This window comes from Megalopta genalis, chromosome 4, assembly GCF_051020955.1.
Source record: "Megalopta genalis isolate 19385.01 chromosome 4, iyMegGena1_principal, whole genome shotgun sequence".
NCBI lineage: Eukaryota > Metazoa > Arthropoda > Insecta > Hymenoptera > Halictidae > Megalopta > Megalopta genalis.
Genome location: NC_135016.1, coordinates 2,976,817 through 2,995,349, shown reverse-complemented (window position 1 = coordinate 2,995,349; position 18,533 = coordinate 2,976,817). Strand labels below are relative to the sequence as shown.

The window sequence follows — 18,533 nt, the reverse complement described above, 5'->3', positions numbered from 1 at the left end:
GTCGTTTATTGGGTGTCGTACATGGCTATCCCTTAGGAGTACGTTAGCTGGGTGCAATCCGAGGAGGCGGAGGGACAATCCGGGTGCATGCGTGGATATCGGAAGTGTCTACGTTTTTTTTTTTACGGTGCAAAGGGAAGCTCTCCGAGTCTAGAGAAGAAATAGGTACGAACGCAAAGTGGGAGAAACAAAATGGCAGGCTTACGATTTGGTGGAGTTATTCGATTCGGTTTCCAGATGCTGCACTTCTATCCTGGGACGGGACGATCCCTCATCCTCGCTCGCTTCGTCATGTTTAACGACTTTCGTGGTAACCTGACACGCAAAACACTCGGATAGAGTACAACAACAGAAGTATCGCGGGTTGCTCGTTGATTACTCGACGGCAATAAAACTACAATTATCGTGGCGGCTTCGGCCCGGACCGACCGAGGCGGAAGCCATTAGCGGGCACGCCTTCGATTCGTCTTCGTTCCAGATGACTCAAACGTCCGGGGAATCGATTGCTTCCAATTGCACGAAACGCGATACGTCATAATCTGTACAATTAATCTTCGGACAGCTGTGTTAATCACCTGAGAGGCGGTAGGTATCCCGGCCATGCGTTTCCTCAGCTCGTTCAGCTGCAGTTCCCTCTGGAAGCTCGCGTCGCCCTCCTGCGAGTCCTCCGGCAGCCCTTCGTTGATCGACTCCGTGGAGTACTCGACCTGCACCCATGGGCAGATCGTCGGCGACGCTTGCAGGGAGTTCTTGCTGCCAGGTCGGGAAAGGCGAGGAGAAAGTCGTCGCAGCAGCGAGATCAGTTTCGATCTAAAAAGGAACGAGTCGCGGGGTCGATCTTCGATTAAGATTCGCGCCGGATCGAGAAATCTCTTGGTGGATATACTTGGTGCTGGGAGTTTGGAGATGGTCCGAGCAGATGGGTCCGCTTCTGGAAAGCTGCTCCGCGCTTCTGGTGGTGTCCCGCCAATGGAGTTTGTTGACGGATCGGCCGACCCGCCAATCCAGGCTGCCGCTTTGCCGGGATTGGAAGCCTGAAAAACGTGCCTTGCGTCAGTCGCATAATTTTTCACGCGAGACTGGAACAGCGTAGCGGTCAAAATCGATCGCGCTTCGCCTCTACCCAGCCGAGGCTAAAGTAGGGAACGGAATTCTCACTTTGCTCGTTCACGGTCTGACTAACTCTCCAGTCCAAGGAGTTGCTGCTGCTTCTGTTCACCGTGTAAATGTTATCGCAGGATTTGGTGGCGAGATACGTGGCGTGATGGCGACGTCTCAGAAGTTTCGAGACCGGTCCCAGGCTCCTGAAAAAGAAGGAGAACGATCGGTTCGGTTCGGCGAGCACGGATCGTACTTCGGAACAAGTCGAAGAAAGAGAGAGAGAGAGAGAGCCTTACCTTTTGAACTTCCGAGACTGCTGTTCGATCGGCGGCTTGCTGTCGCAAACCACCAGCTTGACTTCCGGTTCCGGGCAGTACGTGCCCACGCGGATGTGGCTGTAGCTGCCGCGCACACCGTCCACGGACCGGAAGTTGCCGCGATCGTTCGAAGGCACGCGAACCACCTCGATCTTCGGCCTTCCGTCCATCTTTCTCTAGTCCCTATTCACGCGCGACTGCGCCCGTCGATTATAAAAATAGTAAAAAGGAATCTCGGCTCGTCGCGGTCGGTCGCGACACCGCCGCCTCCTCTCCTCCGAGCCTCTCGCGCGTTCCTCCTGTATCGGCGATCGTCGCCGACGTGTCCGGCGGGTCCGCTCTTTTTCTCTCAGAAGTCGCGATCGTCTCGGACGGTCTTAAAATAGTCACGGAATCCTCCCGAGCCGTTTCTCGGCGAAGTCCTCTCGCCGGCGTGGCGCGTCATAACGGTCGACACCTCGGATCGTTTGGCACGCGCTGACATACCGGGTTATAGCGAGTCCTCTTCGATTCAGGAGGCACGTGCTCCCGGCTATTAGCGTCTCGGTTCTCTCGCGGAGGCCGGTCACGTCCATTCATTCCACGGGAATCACGCTCATCCGCTGGCAGGATCTTGCCTGACGTTGCACAGACGTATATCGCCGGACCTCGCCGGAGCGCGATCGATCACTGCACGCGCGCGATCGACGGCCGAGCGTCTCTCGGGCAGGGGGAAAAGGCCGTCGAAACGCCGTCGGACGTCTGTCTCGATTGAAAAATCCGATCGCGACGCACCGTCTCGACGGGAAAACGTTCGGCCGTGCACACACCACCGTGGACAGCGGTCCCGGGGAACCTGTTCGGAGTCGTCTGCCCGTCCCCCGGGCTTTTCTCTCTCTTCTTCGACGCGCGAGCGGTTTCTACGGTTCGTGTGCTCGTTCGTGCGGTTTCACTCGCGACTTCACTCCGGCCTGAATCGCGTCAAGCCGCGAACCGGCTGCCCCAATTTCCTAAATAACGAGCCGCATTAACAATCGTTTTTCTCTGTCGCAGCGCGACGCGCGACGCTCGCCGTTGCTCGCCCGTCGATTGCGCAACGCTCGATTAGAACCGGGATGAACGACGACGCGCGTCAACTTCCGCGACGACCACCGGTCACGAGGAAATCTCCTCGAAAATCTGATCACGATCAACGTATCACCGGTTCGCTGCGCCGCGATACGATGCGATGCGATGCGATCGTTGCGGAACTATGCTACTCGGTAGGCCCCTGGGACTGTAGCGTCGCTTCGCCGCCGGAATTTATAGGATTGCAGTGGCAAGCTGCAACCCTTGGTAAGGGGATTAGGGGGATGGTCGGCCAGCCGTGAAGCGACGTCGCCGACAAGCACAGCACGGTTACCGTGACAATTGCTTCTCCGTCTTGGTCGAAAGTATCTACCGCCTCGATTGTCTCCTCCTAATTTCCAACCACTGCTGCCACGTGCTTGACCTTCCCTGCCGCCCGTGCACCCCCTCGCGACTACCCCTTCGATCGGTAAGTTTATCTTTCTTTTCGTGTCATCTGTCTTTTGATCGTTTCGCTTCTTTTTATTTCTTGTAATATGTTGTTCGCACGACAAGCGTAACCAATATTCGTTGATCGAACGAGTGTTATGATTTTTATTATAAAATATTATCGTTCACCGATCGCCGGAGCCGGATATCTCGGTGCCGGCGAGATCCTCCGTCGACTATCCTCGGGACCGGGCTCGACAACAAGACGCCAACAAACAGATTTACACGCAGTCCTCGAGTTTCACCGTGAAACGCGTACTTGTCGCGGAAACTCGTTGCTCCTCGCGTGTTAATTTCCTCTCCGCGGAGGATCGCTTTACGCGGCGTTGGATTTACGACGGCGCGCTTTCAGGGATACCTTTCCGAACGCCGGGGAATCGTATTTCGCGGGTAGAAGAGCGTAAAGAAACGAGTTCGCCTGTTCCGTTCGAGAGGCCGGCGTCGGTTCTTCGCTTCGAGATCGTCCCCCCGGGGATCGCATCGTATTCGGGGCTTCGCTCGCTCGAATTGTCACTGTCGGAGCCCGCGGCGCGTGTTTCCACCGATGCGGACACGCTCGAAAGCTTCCGAGCCGGCACGCGGGCTACTCCCGGCAATTAAGTCGCTAATTAATTCCAACGAGCGCGCGAGCTTGCGCCGATCCCCGAGCGAGCGCGCCCGCACGGATCTCCATAATTGCAACCGAGCGCCGTCCGTGTTCCGAGACGCATCTTCTAATTAGAAAAGAAAGTGCGGAATAATTCCCGATGCAACGGATTCACTCGCGAGCTCGGGTTTTCCTGCACCGAACGAGCTATCCGTTACAATGTCCGACAAGATGGCAACGACACGGCCCACCTAGCTCGGTCGTACGTGCGTTCCCTCCTTCGGGCAATCTTTGAATCGCAGCTGCCGCGCTAATTTGTCTGTTGGGTCGTTAAGAATGTGGGAGGGGGAGAGGGGGGGGGGAGACGGAGCATCTGTCCGCGTTACCGCGAGGGAATCGCTGCTCCGCAGTCGCGATAACGCCGATCGCGGAAACGGCATCGTTGATTCGCGCTTCGCGGCGTAGCGTAAGGGTTAATAACTCACTTAATTGGTGTTACCGCGTTTAATTTCATTGAGAATTCGTAACGGTGCCGGTCCCGGCAGGAATCAAGCGGATAGAAGAACGCGCGAGAACAACGCACACCGGGAAGATCGTTTCGCTCGGCTAATACGGGGAAACAAGCTACGATTCGGCGAGGATTCGAGGAAGATTCGTCGGATCGACGATACGGGAACAGCGTCGACCCGTTGACCGAAGAGGACGCGTCGCGATTAAGCTCGCGTCGAGACGCGTTCTACCGCGAGCACGAGCGATCAGCCGGTTACCGCCGACGACCGGTCAACGGGTTAAGGTTGCGGTGTCGCGGGTGAATTATTAACGAGAAGGTTGAGCGTTTCCAGGGGCGAGGTGACGAATCGATAGTCGGCACGGTCGGTGGCGCGAACGAGCAAGGACGGGGTGAAAACGAGCGCCGGCGAGCAGATTTCCGCGGCGTTTTCGCGAGCGGGCTCGAGATTAAAATCGAGAGCGTGTTCGCGCGGCGTCGTCCGCGCTCCGCGGCCCGCGGCGATTCACTGTCGGCTTTGAGGTGGTCGCGGATACGATCCCCGGTTGTATCTGTCGGTCGCGCTTTACGCGCGCACACAGAAGCCAGAAGCCCCCGTCGCGTCGCGTCGCGTCGCCGGTGCACAAAAGCCAGTATCACACATCGGTGGCTTTTTGGAGCGGAGAGAAAAAATCAGTAATTAGAGCCTGGACCTGTCTATAGCCGACCGTGCATCGGATACTGTCACGGTTTACCGGCCCTCGCGATCGGACTAAACATCGTCCCCGCGGATCGTTCGATCCGCGGTTTTTCCAGCGGACCCGTGCTTTCCTTTCCCTCGGCCGCGATCGCAGAGGCGAGGACCATCCGATCCAATTTCCCGCGTCGGTTCAACGAAAGAGGAACCGTCCTGCATAGTCGATTTCTCCGCGTGCGTGATCGCGCATCGTTCCGAGCGGATTACGAGGCAGCGAGGACGCGATCCTCGGAAACGTTCCGCGAAGTCGACGAACTCTGGTTTCCGTCTTGAAACCGGTCGTGGCTGCGAATTAACAAGCTTGCGAAGCTCTACGGGCTCTCCGGAAGCTATCGGCCACGCTTTCGCGTGTCCCTAATACACGGATTTGCCGTCCCAGCCTCCGGTTTCTCGCGATTACAGCTTCGCAGCCGACGATCCGTGATCCAACGATTCGCCCGTCGACCGGGACGGATCGCGTCCGTGGATCGACTCGTTGCTTCGATCGTGGATCGAAGGGACGAACGATCGAACAACCGGAGGTCGATGCTGCTCGCGACGCGGGTCGAAGGAGGCGTCGAGCGGATGAATCCGTCCGCGAACGGAGCGCGAGAAACCGTCGCGCGGAGCACGTGCGCGCCGGAAGCAGCGGGCCGAAGCAGCCGGTCGCGGCGAGATTCGCGCGAGCGGAATATCTACGCGGCCGTGGCGAACGTTTCGAGCGGAATGCGAATCCGCGGCCGAATCGGAGGATGAATCGTGGGCGAGCGGCGTGGCTGTGTGCGATGGGTCGCGCGTGCTCGAGAAGCTCTCTAGAGCTCGGCGTAGCGTGAAACGGGCGGTGCGGCGTGAAGCTTGCAAGCGCTACCGTAAGCCCGCGAGGCCGCCCGGGCAGCGTGTTTGATACGTACTACTTGAAAATAGCAACGACACACTTCGCGGCCTGCTGTCCTGACATCGGACGAGCGTCGCCAGTGGTCAGCAGTAGTCGTCGGGAGCGAAGAGTGCCGCCGTTGGAGCCGTGCCAGGATTCCCGAGGACCCTTTACCCGACACCGTCCGTGCTCCTCTATCTCTCGCTCTCTCCCTGTCTCTCCCGTCGATTCGTACCTTCGATTGTGGGCGTCGTCGTCGCCCTCCGGCCACGAAGCTCTCGCCGTCGGAAGCCCGCTGCTCGAGCGACCAGCTCCTCGCGCACACGAATCGGCAACTCGCGTTCCCGCGAACCTCGACACCCTCTCCACCCTTGCCTCTATTTTTCGTGACACCTGCGGGAGGGCACGGCGAGACGGAAAGCGACCGACAGCGAGACCGACAGAGACGGACGGAGGCAGAAGGAGACGGAAAGAGACACAGGGTCGCCTTTCGTACCCTTCGCTCTCTCCAGCTCGCCAGCTCTCCCGCCCCTGGCTCTCTCTGTTCGATCGCGACCACCCGCGGGACGCCGACGACTACTGCATCGAGATGCGACGAGGAATTCGCTATGCCACGACCCGAAGCGACGCGGCGCGCCGCGGCGCCCCTCGCGGCCTCTCTCGCCCTCTCTCACCTTGCCCGCCCGCGAGCGGACCTGCGCTCTTCGACGCTGCATCCTCGCGTTTTGGCAATACACGCGGGCCTCTTCCAGGGGCTAGTTATCGACCGGGCACCCCCGATAACGCGGCTCGCAAGCTCGTTCGAATTACAACGCGCGGGAACTCTGTACGACGCTTCGAACCACGGCGGAGACTCTCTCGTACGGACATTTATTTTTACAATGTTCTGATACTATTTAGATATCGCTGTATCGTTCAGAGAACTCGAGAGCAGAGAACTCGAACGGAATTTTTAGATAACAGAACGTTTCCGTATCGGGATATCAGAAAAATAAAGCTTCGGGCAAGAGGCTCTCCGTGCTACCTGCGAATCTCGAGGCGGGCCCCCTCGCAGACGGGCCCCGTCTTTCCTCGACCCGCAGATTCTTCGAGTCGATTGTATGGAAATCGACCGGCAGACCTTCGCGACTCCGGCAACTTATTACTCGGTTGCTCAATTTCCTGGTGACGCAACCCTCGGGCTCGGCGCGAGAGGGCTGCCTCCTTCCGCGGACCGGTCGCGTCTATTCCGTCTCGACGATTCGGGTTCCGGGGCGAGGGAGCAAAACTAGCATGTTGCGCGGCACGTTGGGCCCCGCTCGGCGAAGGTGTGACAGGTTGGCGAGGCTCGCGAAGACCGCTGCCCCACGCGAGAAGCCCGCGTGTCGCTGACGAAAGCTTCTCTTCCATTTATGTGCCGCGGGAAGACACGCGCTCGCTCGACTTTGCATTGTGTTCCGTTCGAGAACCGACACCAATGATTCAGCGGCGCGCGAACCATACATGGTCGCGGCATGGGGGGACCAGAAATAGAAAATCGATGCTCTCGCGAGAGTCGCGCGAACGAGATAGATTAGATCTAAAGCCGGCCGAGATAGCCGGCACTGAGTTACCGTGTCGATCGTGATTTATTTTGTGGTCTTTATTTCGTATTTGTACACGCCCTCGGCATGCCACATACAATCAATATAATACAGTCCAATGCAGCCAAGGTAGAAGTAAAATACAAAAAATATATGTATATGTATATATATATATATTTATATTTATATTCTACGTCGATAGTTGTCGTTATTATTTATTGTTTACCACGATGTTATAACGCTGAATAAGTTTATGGGTAGTAGCTAAGAATATAATACAAAGAAGAGTGCTGGTTACGGTAGGTCACGTTAATTCGGCTCGAACGTGGCGCGGTTTTGCGAACATTCGTCGGCGAAACGGTTTCCGTCGGTCGTTTCTCGTCTTCGTCGTCGTCTTCGTCGTCGTCGTCGTGAAACGACGCAATCCTCGGAACGAACGTTCGAAATCGCAGCTAAGTCGCGACCACCCGTTCGAACGTTTCGCGAAGAAGAGAAGCTTCGAAGACCGTCCTGAACGCGTCGATGGATGAAACGAAAGAGAAAAAAAACCGAAAGCAGGACGCGCGGGTTTTCTTCGACTCTTCGAGATCGGAGAATTCGCCGGGGAATTTCTGTTCGCCGTGGTCAGGCGAGACAGCGCGCGCGCGCGCGCGTTATCAGCGCATAAAATCCGCGGTCCGTTCGCAGCGATTCCGCGTACGGCTGTGCGGAGGCGCGAATAATTGAACGTGAACGACCTTGGACACCCGCGGAAAGTTCGAGGAGCCGCTCGATACTCCCCGTCGAATGCCAGAAGAAAGGGAGGGTCGCGTTACAGTGGCAGTTACGATGAAATTGACTAATTTATTGCTATCGAATCGCGGGGGAACACGACGGATACTTTCGAAGAACATGAACGTCCGCGGGCCGTGGCTTCCTCCTCCGATCGGCGATCGATGGATCGGGACGCGAGGGATCGACCGCTACGCCAGGGGGATCCCCCCTTAAATTAAAAACACACCGCTTACACAGCCACACGTTCGACGTCCGGCTCTCCACGCGGAGCCTTCGATGCACCGCCGACAGTCAAACGATCGCTGAACAACGCTGCTACCCTGATCTCCTCCGCTGCCCACGAGTATCCGCGAAAAAAGTAGCCCCAGAAGTTCTCTGTTTCGTTCGCGGCGATCGCGCGATGGCAGCGGACGCGTCGATCGGGTGGTTCGGCCCTCGAAGGAACGGGGTTTTGGCAGGGGTGTTAGCGAGAGCGATGGTCGTTCGTTGCAAAAAGGATCGGAAGAAGAGATGCGGGAAGATAATTCGTTGAGACCTTGTTTTCAGAGTGTCTTTATTAGAGCGTAGCCGGTAAGCGTTTTATGGCAGCTTTATGAGGATGACTGGGGGTAGCGACCGTCGTTAAAAGTCATCGAAAAGAAATCCTAACCCAACGGTGAAACAACGATAAGACGATAAATCCATAATATTAACAGTAATAGAAGTGTAGTTGTAGGAATAACTAGGGGAGGGGGTAATTCAACTAAAAAAAAAAGAAAAAATGAATCAAACAGAAAAGATACAGGGAAAAAGAAAAGAGAAGTGGCTTTGAAAATCCTCCTGCTTGCTCGGGGGCGTCCCTCTCTTTCTCTCGGTTCGAGGGGAAGCGAAGGAAGGGGAGGAGAAAAAGATAAGAAAACAGAAGAAAGAGTAATGTTCACGGGCGATGGGAGAAAACGAGTCGGAGAAGAGAGAGAACGAAAGGGGAGTGGTAGAGCGGGAGATCTCGAAGGTGTTTCGCGTTTTCCAACAATTGTCTGGCTCTTCGTGGACGACGATCGGTAGCTCCCGGCTCTCCTTCTCTCTCGTTCGCCGCCTGACTGGAATAAACGCAACTACGTAACATGTACTCGCGGCCTTACGATAGTTAGGTCTCTCTGACACCTCTTTCTTTCTCTCTCTCTCTCTTTTACTCACTTTCTCTCACCCTCTCGCTTCTTCGTTTGCACGAATTTTCATTTTTCCTGGCAATTAATACTATGTCTCGTTACAATTGTTTACGCTAATTCCACCCTCGCTGAACGCTCTCTCTCTCTCTCTCTCTCTCTCTCTGCATGTCTCTCTCTTCTCTCTCGCTCTTCCTCTCTCTCAGACACACTTTTCCGTTCTCTCTGTCTCTCTCGCGCGCAATCTAACAATCTCTCGCGTTCCACCTTTCGCTGCGGGAATCTTCCGTGGCAGGGTGGCCCGCGAACCCGTTCGCTAAAAAAAGAACAGAAAATGAAGAAGAATCGTGTGTCCGCTATAGAAACTCCCGTTCGTTTCGTTCGCGAGCACCCTGTATGTACACGCGATGACTGCCTCGTCGCTCTCGTCTCGAGGAAAATCTCTCTTCCTTCGTTCTTTCTTTCTTTCTTTCTTTCTCTCTTTCTTCCTTCCTTACTTTCTCTCTGTCTCTCTCCCGCTCTCTCTCTCTCTTTCTTTCTATATATATAATATACTTTATAAAATACATTAGTTTACAAACAACGTGGATTAAGTGCCGACGTCCCGCGGAAGTTATCACAGCTCAGGCTCGATCGTGGAACGGCTCGACTAAGAACTCTACCCGGGCGATCTAGTGGAAGAACTCTCTAGCTCGAGGAAAAGTAAGCTGTTTTCTCTCTCTCTCTCTTTCTCTCTCTCCGTGGTTCGCGCCACCGTTCGCTCCGACTATTCGACAAGTATATCGCTGCTAGTTCCCTCGAAACTGGAATCGGCTCGAGAGTCGCGTCCGAGGTCTTTTTCAGGCAAGGCAAACCGAGTCGCGCGGCTCAAGATCACTTCTGTCCCCGTCGACCGCGATTTTCACGCCTCCTCTTCTCCCACGCGCGGAGTCGGCCGCTGCCTTTTCACCGGGAATGGGCGGACGCGCGCGCGCGCGCGCGATCGATGGAAAATTAACCTTTCGACCGGAGACAACGGGTCGATGCAAGATTCTGTCGCCCCCCCCGATGTCGACGATCGCGAGAGCTCGAGCGAGAAAAGAGATAGCGGGGGAGTGATCCTCGAAGAGGGAGGACAGCGACGATCCTGAGCCGTCGAGCGATTTCGTGCCGACTATAGTGGCTAATAAAATACTGTATATCCTTTGACACCTCGTTCGAGAGAGCCGACGGACTATCGTCTCCCCAGCTGATCGGCCGATCAGCTGGTCAGCATGGTCAGCTTGGTCACGCGATCGGCAAAATAGTGCTAGAAACGCGGTTACAACGAGATCGTATTGCGGAGCTGCGCAACCGAGTGGCAGAGACGTCGATCATCAGAACAATAAGACTATCTTATCGTGCTACATACATATGTACAAAGCCTCCGGCCAGTTGGAGGCATCCTTCTTCCTTCGACACCCCCCGCCCCTCCCCCCCTGCTGAATCCGAAACGTGCACTAAACGCGGCAAGCAACGGTGAACGGTTGTCGTTGCTCGCGTCGACGGGACAACGGTTTATCTCTTCGCCCGGCTGCCGAGCACGCTCTCTTCTTCTTCTTCTTTCTCTTCTTCTTCCCGCCCTCTCGTTCCTCCGTTTCGAATCGTTTTTTCTTTTCTTTTCCTTTTTTAAATAAATAACGTCTCTACTGGTCTGGTATACCGATGCGATTTGGAACACGTCTACGATAAGTCTCTAACGATCTCTGGTAAAATGATGTGTGGATAGTGCATGTTCCGGATGTATCTACAATGAGGCAAGAAGATCCCGTCAACGAAGTACCCTTTTTCTCTTTTTGTTCTTCTCTATCCGTCAAGATCACACGCACCACGCATCTTTTCCAGTTTGCTCTCGAGGCTCGCGTCGATACCGAAACACGAAGAACGTACAAAGAATTCCGAACGGGTGTGGCTGCATGATTTGCAAAAATATTTCTCGACTATCACCTACGTCTTGCGCATTTTTTAATTCTTTTATGTTTATTCCGGTATTTCTTTTCTCCCCGAAATATACTAACGGTTCGTTAACGATCGTTTTTTTGTTCTTTCTGGGTGGGATACTGGGGGGCTAATATCTTCAGGAGTTAAAACGGTAACTGTCGCCTTGCGCGGCGGCGATTGGATGGTACAACTTGTTACTCTAGCGGATAGATCTAGATAGAACTTGCTCTCTCTCTCTCTCTCTCTCTCTCTCTCTCTCCCTCTCTCGCTCGCTCGCTCGCTGTCATTCGTTCGCCCACATTTTCGCATCTGTTGTTCTCGAACGGAATCGTCGATGAAATAGAAATCAAAATATATATCGGACTAAATCGCGTCGCGAAGCGTCGCTGGAACGTCTCGTGTCTGCTCGCATCTGCTCGTGGCTCGTGTCGGGGGTGACGTTGAAAGCGAAACGGACAAGCTCCGTCGTGGCTTCTGCTCGTCGCAGACCGAAGAGAAAAAGAAAAAACACTGTCCGGGCCGTTGCAGCGACGTTCTTCTTCTAGCTTCCTGCCTCACGTTCGGACCCGGCACTCGTCGACAACGTACCGACTCGTAACGGAATAATAAATCTGATAAACGAGAATTAACGAGTCGTTACAACGTCAAGATGTTCTCGGACCACATTCTCTTGCGAACCCTCGCCCTCTCGCGCCCCTACGTATCCCTGGAAACAAGCACAACGGTCGCACTGCGATGAAACACGTCGAGGATTAAAACTGTCGACGAGAACGCGATTTTTATTCGACACCGCAACGGCATGCTGGCCTCTTTCGAATTCCGCGAGACTTTCTACGAAATTCCGGTGTGTCGCGGCTGGAGGAAAAGCACAGCGCGCCGTTGCGGAGTAAAAATCCCAAGTTCTCCCGACAGGCGGATCGAAAGGAGACCCTTTCGTCGCGAGAGACCAAAGAAAAGAGGAGCGGATCGTTACCTGAGACTGACCTTCTCCATCAGCATGGACAGACGACCCTCCGAGTGGTTGGCAGGAAGTAAGGACTTGAGGAGCTCGCTGACGAGAGCCTCGGTCATCCCCGGCGAATTCCGCTCCGCCGTCTCGAACGCGGTGCGCAGTTCCTCTATCGCGCCTCCGTTCTTGCTAATGCTGCTTCCGCCCTCGCCGTTATTGTCTCTTGTCGAATATTGATGCTTCCGTTGAAGCTGGGACAAATAAGGAGGAACAAAGGTCGACAACCATCTTATAATTCAACGTTATCGGCGCGCCGCCTCCCCGCGGACTCCGACTCGGCAACGGAACGCCGACGGCGGCTGAACAGATTAGACCTCGAGGCGTCTTCAGGGTCTAACCTTTCGCGCATCCACCGGTCGTTCGCTTATCTCGAATAGTTCCCGCAGCGTTCTCGATGCGGAAGGATATTTACCTCGGAAAGGAGGGGTAAAACGACACCGGAGAGGACAGCGCTTCGCGGATGCTTCAGCTCCTGCGAGCTTCTGGGCCTCTGCTTGTTCTCCGGCGGCCTGTAGTCCAGCCTCATCCACTCCTTCGAATTCACGTCCTTTTCCCGTCTTTCTCTCTCCCCTCTGTCTCCTCTGTCTCCTCTGTCCCTCGCCTCGCCCCTGCTGTCCCTGCTGTCTCTGCTGTCCCTGGCCTCGCGAGGCTTCTTCAGCTCTCTCGTCAAGGAGTTCCTGTCGAAGTCCCTGTAGTCCCGGTCGTCCCGCTTCTCTCGCGTGTCCACCGGCGGGGGTGGCGCTGCCTCGTGCGGCCGCGACTGGAAAAACGCAACGAACACCTCAGAGATGCGACACCGAAATGCTTCGACTCGTCGGCCTTTGCCGCAAAGCGGGCTAAGTCTCCCGACGGTACAGCTGCATCGCTTCCTTACCCTTGCGGCGCGCGGCTTACGGCTTTGCGATGCGGTTCGATAAGCCCGCGGGGCAAAGACGAAGCCGTAGTCCCCGTCGCATGCTTATTTGCTTATTATCTCCGAGTCTAAGCGCCGGGAGACTGTGCGATCTCGCTGCACAGCACTTGCAGCAATAAATGGGCGGTGCGCGGCTGACGGCCGAGCGACCGAGAAACCGAGCAACCGGCCGAGCACCAAAGGCCTTAAGCTACCGAAGCCGCTGGCCGAGCATAATCGCGGTTTCGCGGGACTACCAGCTTACCGGCGTGTGCTTGGCCTGCCCGTCGCGGACAGAGTCCGTCGTCTCGCTTCTGTAATGGTTCAACGTCGAATCCTTCGGCGGAGACCTCGACGCTCCGTTCGCCTGCGGCTTCGTCTGCTGATTATGGTTGGTCGTGTGTGTTAGGGTCAACGAGGCTGGCTGCTCGTCCAGTGGCAGCATGGGCACCACGGGGCCCTTCATCCCGTGGGGTCCCTTCACCGTCATTATCCAGGGCTCGTCCATGTCGCTGTCCTGCTTCGATTCCTCCCTGGAAACAAATGATCCTTCGAATCCTTTCTACTCGATGTACACACCCCTCCAAAATTGTATTAGGACACTTGCGGGAAGTTAGATGAACGTGAAAATCCGACCTGAGATATATATATATATATATATATATATATATATATATATATATATATAATAATTAAAAAATTATAATCAAAATGTAATTTAAAAGACTTAATTTAACTTATAATTTAAAAAAATTGTTTCCGAAGTTAGTTATGTTAAACTGCAACAAGTGCATCGATATAGTTTACGTTGTAATGAAAGCAACGTCGATTTTTGCGAAAGAAAATTATATTTATGTTATTATTACTGTCGGCGAGATGATTCCATGAACTAAATAAGCATGTGTCCCAATCGTTGAAGGTCAACGATGTGTATGCTCGTGCGAGTGTGAGTCGAGTGGAGCGTTTGTTTTGATTTCGGATCTTCGGCAGTGCAGCGGTCGAAGGACGGTTGCGAAGCTACGAGTTTGTAACGGTCAAGTGTTTGTTTGTTTTTTTTAGTTTTGTTCGAGCAGCAGAGAAACTGTGCAGTTCTTATTTCGCGGACTTTTATGTACGGTGACTCTAATATTCGGACTTCTTTCAAAACGCAATAACTGTTTTAGAATTAAACTGAACGATTTGAATTTTTTTAGACGTTCAGACTAGTTCTAAAAAAGTTGTCGCGTTTTAAAAGGTGTCCGAATGCTAATCAGTATCACTGTACATATGTCGTCTCCTTAGGTTAAATACTTCATATTATATTACCATATTATATTACTATTTTTATTACTATTTATATTATTATATTGCTATATTATATTACTATTTATTATTATTATTATTATTATTATTATATTGCTATATTATATTACTATTTATTATTATTATTATTATTATTATTATATTGCTATATTATATTACTATTTATTATTATTATTATTATTATTATTATTATTATTATTATTATTATTATTATTATTATTGTTATTATTATTATTGTTATTATTATTATTACAAACTATGTTAAGACTGTTCAGCACGAATGAACATTTTACAACAAGCAATAAACCGCAACACTGACATTCTTGGAGGCACGTGTATGTCAGCTGTCGTGGAGGGATTTGTATACTCACGAGTCCGAATTTTCGCTCTCCGTCTCGGATTCCTCGCTGCGCTGCGACTTCCACTTTTTGTACCGGTCTATCAGGTCGATCAGGTACGAGTTCTTCTTCGCCTTCCTGATGAACTGGAACTTGAGCAGCTCCTTCGCCGTTGGCCTCTGCACCGACCGGCCGGAAGAATGATTATTACACTCGGCGCAAAAACATAGGGAGGATGATCTCGCGCGCGACATCGGGTACTACGAAGAAACCGGAGCTCGTCCTCCGAGCCGCGAAACAACGGCAACGACACAAACGGTGCACCGATAGCGTACAAGTGCTCGAGGACGCTCGACCGACTCGAAGCAAAATCCGAGCGTCAGTTAGAGAGACATTATTGCAGTTGGATGGGGATCGACTCACGTTCTCGGGGTCCTTGTTCAGGCAGGCCTCGACGAACTCCTTGAACTGCTTCGTGTAATTTCCGGTTAGCTGCGGGGGATTGTTCTTCGGTATGAGGAAGAGCACCCTCATGGGATGCAGCTCGCTGTTCGGCGGCTCTCCCTTGGCCAATTCGATCGCCGTGATGCCCAGCGACCAAATGTCAGCCTGCGGAACGATCCGGTCCACGTTTTACCGACGGTGGCACGCTAATGGGACGCTAACGACAGCGTGACCGATTCGCGAGAATTCTGAGCGGCTCCGGAGTAGGCCGTGGAAAGGCCTAGAAATCGATTTCACGGGACGAGCGAAAATTTCCCGGTAAAAATTGCCGGTGTGAACCGCGACGGTAATCGGAACTACACACAGTAATGTCTCCCTTACCGACGCTCCACTAAAATGGACAATTTGAGAAGAGGAGATACGATTATTCGAGCCCTGCAGCTCGTTCATATAATTGTTGACAATTCGTAACTATAAAAACGAGCTGCAAGGCTCGAATAATCTCCTCTCCCTAAATTGTCCATTTTCGTGCACAATCTTAGCGTCAGTTAGGGAGACATTACTGTACACAGTTCGATCCGGGCCCCGAAGAGTCCCGATCGATGTGGACCGAGGCGGCGCAGCCGGCAAGATCGAATCTACCCGTCGAAGATCCGTGGTTCCAGAGAAGCAAAGTTTCCAAACGAAATCAGCCCGGATTACGTGACTCGATCGCGGCAAACGGCGGGTCTTGGAATTGCAGGGCTAAAAGAGAGCCCCTGGAAACGATGCGACGGGAGGGGACGCGACGACGGTCTTATTGGGACAGCGTAATTACCTTCGAATCGTAGGCGGACTGTTTGATCACTTCCGGCGCCATCCAGAACGGCGTCCCGACGAAAGTGTTTCGTTTGCTGGTCGTGTTGGTCAACTGTCCGGCCACACCGAAGTCGGCCAGTTTCACGTCGCCCATCTCGCTCAGCAGAACGTTCGCCGCTTGAAAACGAGAGCAAACAATCAGCGTCGCGAATCTTTTGCTGGAAAAGCTAACGAGTCGGGAGCTGCGGACGGACGTTCGCGGGAGTTTCGTGGAGCTGCTTTCGAGGGGAGAGGGGCGAGACAAGGAACGACGGTAATTCGTCTTGGATCCGACGCCTCGACGAGGGCTCGCGATCGGGGAGATCGAGATCTCCCGTCTCTCGCCGACGATTTCTCTACACGCGCCGGAATAATCGCCCGGCAGAGACTCACCTTTAATATCGCGATGAAGCTTCCGCTCGCTGTGAAGATAATCCAGCCCTTTGAGGACCTCGCGCAATATCACCGCGATATGCATTTCCTCGAAGCTGCCGGCCTTCATCAAGTCCAGGGCCGAGCCGCCACCCAAGTACTCCATAATAATCCATAGTTTCGTGCCCTGCAAACAGAACGAGAAAGATTCCCGTTTATACGTATACGTATATATATACGCGGCGTCCGGAAAACGCTTTGTCTGGCAACTTCGCCGCGAAATTGCGCCGGCTACATAATCTTCCCTCCGACTTTTTCCCGGCGATCGCGAAGCGGCCGGACGCTCGCCCCCGGCCGCCGCGAGACGGCTAATGAAAACGAACCTTTCCGGCGGTTAATTAGCGAAAATAGACAATCCCGCCGGCGAGTCGAACGCGTGTCGGGGACCTTGCGGACAAAGGCGGTCGACGACCCCGCGGCGGGCTTGACCCAGCCCCGGTTATTTTCCGAGAATTCCGCCGCGTATCGGCAGCTTTCCGCAAATTACGTTTGCTGTCCGCAAACGACGCGACCTCGCCGGCAACCATCAATCTTTGTTACCGTAACGGCCGCGCCAACGTAGAACCGCACCTTCGCCGATAATTATATCCGACATCGATGTCCAACTCGCCGCGCTGCCGGCCTTACGCACCGCCGATAACGCTCCGTGCTCGCCGTTTAACCGATAATCGCCCGGCCCGGCGATCACTGGCTCGCACAAGGATGCGCCCAAGATTCGCGCTCTTTGGTCACCGGCTTGCGAAGGGGAACGTCGAGAGGACGAGCGCGAGGACGACGACTGGAACGGCGCCGATCGTCCCTTTGGCCGGTGAGAAAACAATATGTGGTCGACTAATTTCGAGTCATCTTTTCGCGATATTTTCTTTAGAATTTTTTGACATTGGAACTTGTTGTTGTTCCGAAGAATTTATTCATCGAGCGGTGATTTCGACGGGAAAACCCTTTGTTGCGTAGGAGAAGGAGGAATAAAAATTTAGAAGAATCGATAGACTTGGATTCGGTACTAAATATAGCAGGACCAAGATGATTAAAAAGATGCTTTAAAAAACAAATGACGAGCGATAGCAGAGGTTCTAAACGAGGCGAAAGAAATATTATAGAGGAATATTAATAATAATATATAATAATATATAATAATATATAATAATATATATAATATATAATAATGTCACGGCTTTCAAGGAAGCGAATCAACCCTCGGAAGGCGGGCGCCGGGTCCGTTTGGACCCGGAGCTACGAACGTTCCATCCAAATTCTAATTTCGTGGCAGTCGTAATTATTAACTGCTACTATTCAACCCCTATTATTCATATCTTTTATTTGTTTATTTTATCCTAGCCTGATCTCAAAGTATTCCAAACATCTCGAAATTTCAGAATATGTCTTCGCGTTCCCCAAAATTACAATTTAAATAGCCAATGGTCGCTACTTTTTACGCGCGACGAGTACACTCGTCGTGACACAAAACGCTGTCGCCTCTCCACGACGAGAACACTCGTCAAACACAGCCAACTGGTTAAACAGTTGAAACGACCGCGGAGAGCCTCCCTTTTCAGGAAGGAAAAGGAAAAGCGACTTTATGGTTTCGCGTTGACGCAAAAGTCGCGAACGCTGTGTAAATTAGACAGAGACATTTTAGATAGAAGAAACGGGGCGTGCGGTTCGGAGGAAAGCGGAGTTTAGGTGGTAAATCTGTCGGAGATGCGAGCTAGCTAGCGAGCGAGCGAGGGAGAAAGGGAGGGAGGGTGGAGCGAACGTCTCGGAGGTGGCTGGATCACCTCTCGATCATGTATCAGCCGTCAGTATGGACGCGAGGCTGACGGGTACCGGCAGTTTATGGGGTATAATTTTCACGTGGCTAGCACGGGGTGTCCCGGTTGTCTAGCGCGTTCGGTATTCATGGCGCGGGGTCGAGCGTGTATGGTCGGCCATAAAATGGCACCATTTATCATCGTGGTACGGTCAGAAGGCGCGACGCGGCGCGGCGCGGCGTTTATTCTCATGTAGATCCGTGGCTCGTCGACGTAGGTGGCCAGGCGGTGCTCGCGGAGGGTTCGTTCAACCCGGTTTTCAACCAGGCCACTTCTGCAGACTGAAACCAAGGGGTTGCTAAATCATTCCCCTATCCGGCAGACGCTTCTTCCCTCTCTTCGAGAGCCGGGAACGGGTCTCGGTCGCAGTAAACACGAGCCGCGAAGAGAG

General features: G+C 53.3%; 2 protein-coding genes across 9 annotated transcripts in view; both read right to left on the bottom strand.

The window, feature by feature from the left end:
• Positions 1 to 6,010, bottom strand: part of LOC117218833 (uncharacterized) — a 37,241-nt gene extending 31,231 nt beyond the window's left edge. The window contains exons 1-6 of one of the 3 annotated variants that reach the window (XM_076521067.1): positions 5,675 to 6,010; positions 1,398 to 2,407; positions 1,159 to 1,304; positions 887 to 1,034; positions 576 to 810; positions 206 to 315 (exon numbers count right to left, since the gene is read on the bottom strand). In XM_076521067.1, coding sequence (XP_076377182.1) covers positions 206 to 315; positions 576 to 810; positions 887 to 1,034; positions 1,159 to 1,304; positions 1,398 to 1,588 — 830 coding nt within the window. In that variant the 5' untranslated portion in view covers positions 1,589 to 2,407; positions 5,675 to 6,010. Of the gene's footprint in view, positions 1 to 205; positions 316 to 575; positions 811 to 886; positions 1,035 to 1,158; positions 1,305 to 1,397; positions 5,648 to 5,674 lie in introns of those variants that run through there. The other 2 variants (XM_076521068.1, XM_033467513.2) reach the window with 2 other exon arrangements.
• A 2,499-nt stretch (positions 6,011 to 8,509) lies between these two features.
• The window catches only part of GckIII (Germinal centre kinase III), a 112,247-nt gene continuing 102,223 nt past the window's right edge, over positions 8,510 to 18,533 (bottom strand). For 4 of the 6 annotated variants that reach the window (XM_033467507.2, XM_076521073.1, XM_033467503.2 and 1 more), the window contains 8 exons: positions 16,293 to 16,458; positions 15,880 to 16,037; positions 15,042 to 15,227; positions 14,652 to 14,797; positions 13,244 to 13,511; positions 12,499 to 12,846; positions 12,062 to 12,277; positions 8,510 to 11,783 (listed from right to left, as the gene is read on the bottom strand). In XM_033467507.2, the coding sequence (XP_033323398.1) occupies positions 11,703 to 11,783; positions 12,062 to 12,277; positions 12,499 to 12,846; positions 13,244 to 13,511; positions 14,652 to 14,797; positions 15,042 to 15,227; positions 15,880 to 16,037; positions 16,293 to 16,458 (1,569 nt within the window). In that variant the 3' untranslated portion in view covers positions 8,510 to 11,702. Of the gene's footprint in view, positions 11,784 to 12,050; positions 12,278 to 12,498; positions 12,847 to 13,243; positions 13,512 to 14,651; positions 14,798 to 15,041; positions 15,228 to 15,879; positions 16,038 to 16,292; positions 16,459 to 18,533 lie in introns of all 6 variants that reach the window. The other 2 variants (XM_076521072.1, XM_033467504.2) reach the window with 1 other exon arrangement.